Source organism: Chaetura pelagica, unplaced genomic scaffold (assembly GCF_000747805.2).
Source record: "Chaetura pelagica isolate M959 unplaced genomic scaffold, ChaPel_1.0 scaffold575, whole genome shotgun sequence".
NCBI classification, from domain to species: Eukaryota; Metazoa; Chordata; class Aves; order Apodiformes; family Apodidae; genus Chaetura; species Chaetura pelagica.
Window position 1 is genome coordinate 638,761 of NW_009953200.1, and position 3,628 is coordinate 642,388.

The 3,628-nt window shown below is 46.4% G+C and overlaps 1 protein-coding gene across 1 annotated transcript in view; it reads left to right on the forward strand.

Annotated features, from left to right (window-relative positions):
- The window catches only part of ZEB2 (zinc finger E-box binding homeobox 2), a 117,045-nt gene continuing 113,417 nt past the window's right edge, over positions 1 to 3,628 (forward strand). The window contains exons 1-2 of the mRNA XM_009997399.1: positions 1 to 475; positions 3,308 to 3,452. Coding sequence (XP_009995701.1) covers positions 3,380 to 3,452 — 73 coding nt within the window. The 5' untranslated portion in view covers positions 1 to 475; positions 3,308 to 3,379. The remainder of the gene's footprint in view (positions 476 to 3,307; positions 3,453 to 3,628) is intronic.

Here is a 3,628-nt window from a genome sequence, read left to right on the forward strand (position 1 = left end):
GGGGCGGGGGGCGGGCGGGAGGAGGTGGAATCGCATTTCTGCCGCTAAAGCGTTCAGCGGAGACTTCAAGGTATAATCTATCCCAGATCCTTTCCCAGAGAGAAACTTGGCGATCACGTTTCCACATGATGCTCACGTTTGGTGCTCTTCAATTATCCCTCCCCACAAAGATAGGTGGCGTGTGTTTCAGGGTCTCTCCTCTCGCTCCTACAGAAAAGAAAAAGAAAAAAATGTCATTAGAAGAGGCGTAACACGTCAGTCCGTCCCCAGGTTTGTGTTTCCTGGAGTGGCAGAAAGAGATCAGTCCTAACCTGCCCAGCAGGAATAACGGTCCTTTCGACAACTCTTTGCAAGGCTTTTTTTACAATTTCTCCAGGAGCTGCATCTCCCTTCACCTTTTCTCCTCCACTTCGCGGCTTCTTCATGCTTTTTCTTCTCACCATTTCTGGCCAAAACTACAAACAAGACTTAGCAGGTAGGTTCGGAATTTAATTCCATTTTCTCTCCTTTTTTTTTTTTTTTTTCCCCTTCCCTCCTTTTTTTCTCACACCACCTCACGCTCTAGCGGGCTGATTTAATTTCGAGAGTATTTTATTTTTCAGCGTTTTGGCTTCTTTCTGGCTCGCTTATACTCGGGGCGAAAAAAAATCTCTCCTTTTATTTTAATGTTTTCAACCGAACCCTGAAGTCACACCGGTGTCGCTCCGGGAAGGGGGTGAGCAGTTTCGGGGCTCTCAGGGCTGTGCCATCACCACCCCTACTCCTCTTACCTGTCAGCCAGGTACGGGAGGTGCCTTTTGCAAGGCAGCAGCAGAAGTTTTAGTGCTAGGAAGGAACTTTGTCCTGAAAATATAATTTAAAAATAAATAAATAAATAAATAAAAATATTTTTTTTTAAAATGAAATCAAATAAACAAACAAAAAGAAATCCCCCCACCCACCTCCTGCTCTTTTTTTCTTTTTTTTTTCTTTTTTCCAGGTATCACATCTTAGCTCGGAAAGTTTGCAGGTACCTGTTAATGCTTTGCAAGCCCTGAGCCTGCAGAGCCAGCCCGGCCGGGCACCGCTGGAGCCCCAGCCCCGGGCAGGGCTCCCCGGCCAAGGATGTGTTTTCCCCCAAACAGAAAGTTTTGCTGTTTTGTCTGTCTAGTTAGTTTCATTTCTTTATTTTAATTTGTGAAGTTACACCTTAGCTTCTGGGATCCTAAAGCAAGAAGTGAAAGTACTGACTGGAAGTTTAAAGTCGTTTACCAAAAGGCAAATATATTACAGATAAAAGCCAGCCAGTCCTCTGGGAAGAAAAGTGTTGTCGAGATCTGGAGGTTTAAAATTATTGACAACTTTTTGCGGGAGGCTGAAGGGCAGGGAAGGCAGTGAAACCCATTTAAAACAATTCACCATTGGTCGTTTTGCATGAAAACGCCAATTGCCGAGGCAGGCTGAGGGTCCGGGCTTCCCTCAGTTCCTTTCCTCCCCTTTCCCCTGCATCTCCTGGTAGATCTGAGATCTGCCACAGTGATGCCACCATTGCCCACTTCCAGGAACAGGAATAACTGGCAAATACTGAAGTTTCTAGCCCATTTCTCAACCTCTTCCTCCACCTCATGCATCCACATCCACAGAGCCACCAATTCCCTCTGTCCAGGCGGAATCCCAAGCAGGAGAGTGCGAATAAACATGCTGACCCTGCACACACTCTCTCAGTATTCCCATCCTCTAACCTGCTAAGAGATTGATATTTATATTTAATTTATTTATTTATAATTTTTTTTTTATCCAAGCAGGTTTTAAAACCGCAAACGCTTGAAAAGTGAGTTCAGGCAGAATAAAAAGACCTAGTAGCAAGACACTTCATTGCTCAGTCCTGGTGTGAAGCTTCAGCAAAGTAAAAAGACACCAGGGAAGGAAAAAAAAATAATTAAAAAAAAAGAGAGAGAGAGAGAGAGAAGAAGGTGGAAAAAGATAAAAGAGAGGAAAAAACCAAAACACTTTGATGAAAAAAAAAAAAATTAAAAATTTAAAAATTTGTTGAGGCAGGTAATAATTTTTTAGGTTTTTTTGTAAAACTCCCAGTGCAGGCGAAGACAATAGATGCGAAGGCGAGGGGGGATCCTGCTCAGAAGAGCAAGGGTTAATTGTCCTTGTTTTACAGTTTGCATCTGTTACATCTTTTATAGCCCCCTGTTTAAACTAATCCTCAAGTCAAAGCATCTTTAAAGCTACAGCATCTTCTTGGAGATGGACTGAGTTTCAGGAGCGTTCTTGCAGCAAAGCAACTGCTCCTGCCCTCTCCCTTTGACAGATAGAGCCTCCTGCACAGCCCGGGCACACGGGCACACACACACAGTAGGTCTAAAAGTTTGCAAGTTTTAAAAAAAAACCCAAGAAACAACAGCAACAAAAAAAACCCAACAACAAACCAAACAAAAAAAATGTATCTGTAAAACCAACTGAAAACTCTGACAGCGGTAGTTTTGATTTCTGTTTCTTTTCTGGGAAGAAAAAAAAAAATGACACTGTGAGGCTTTTGTTTAAGTGAGGGGCAGGGGAAACCCTGAATATCGTCAAACTGACTAAAAAGGTGACAGAGGTTTATAATTACACTCCTCGTTGTTAGGGGGAGGGGGGAGGTCTCCGTGCTGTGCTTTACCCCAAAAGGACAGGGGAGAGCCATGTTTCCCTTTCCTCTTATCACTTTGCGGGAGGGCACTCGGGGGGTGGAAAAAGAAAAGGAAAAGGGCAAAAAAAGGGAAAGAAAAAAAAGAAAGAGAAAGAAATAAAGGCAGGAGAAGGAGGAGAGCAGGGTAGCCTTTCATGTGAGAAGAAGTTCTAATGTCAAATTAAAGTACTTTTAGGAGGAAATGGTCCGCCTAGCATTGAGTCAAACAGCCTACTGTAAAAGCTGTGCATTCCCTCATACGGTCATGAGTTATGACTCATTTGAGATGTAATTCTTGTCTCTCTCTGATCTGCTTTGCTGGTGCAATACACACACACACAGGGAGGGAGACACACACACACACGCTCACGCAGACACACAGACACAGAGAGCAAGAGAGCCCCCCCCCCCCCCCCCCCCAAATAAATAAATAAAGAAATTCTAAAGGAGCAATCTGCCCGGCTGGGGAGAGAGAGGGGGGGGAGCCCGCTCCGTCTGCATCCCACCTCCCCCGCCACGGCAAACCCCTCCGCCCTGCGTGCGTGGATGGGTTCTTTTTCGGGTGCCAATTCGGGTCCCCTTTGGCGCCCTGCGTTTAAATGGGACATCCCGATGCCCACATTGTCGCTGTGTTTGGTTGTTACATAGAGCCTGCGTGCTGCTGAATCAGGGGAGTCGGGGAGTCCATGCGAACTGCTGCCATCTGATCCACTCTTATCAATGAAGCAGCAGATCATGGCGGATGGCCCCAGGTGTAAGAGGCGAAAACAAGCCAACCCCCGGAGGAAAAACGGTAAGCCGAGCCCCCCCAACCCCCTCCTCCCACCCTCCCCAAGAAACCTTTTTCCGGCCGGTTCCGCCGCGGAGAAGGGAAGGCGGGCGGAGGTGGCGGGAGGGGAAAGGGAGGGGGGGGGACTGAAAAAAAAGCCGGTTGCAGGACGGGGAGGGAGAAGGGAGCTGGGAAGGGGG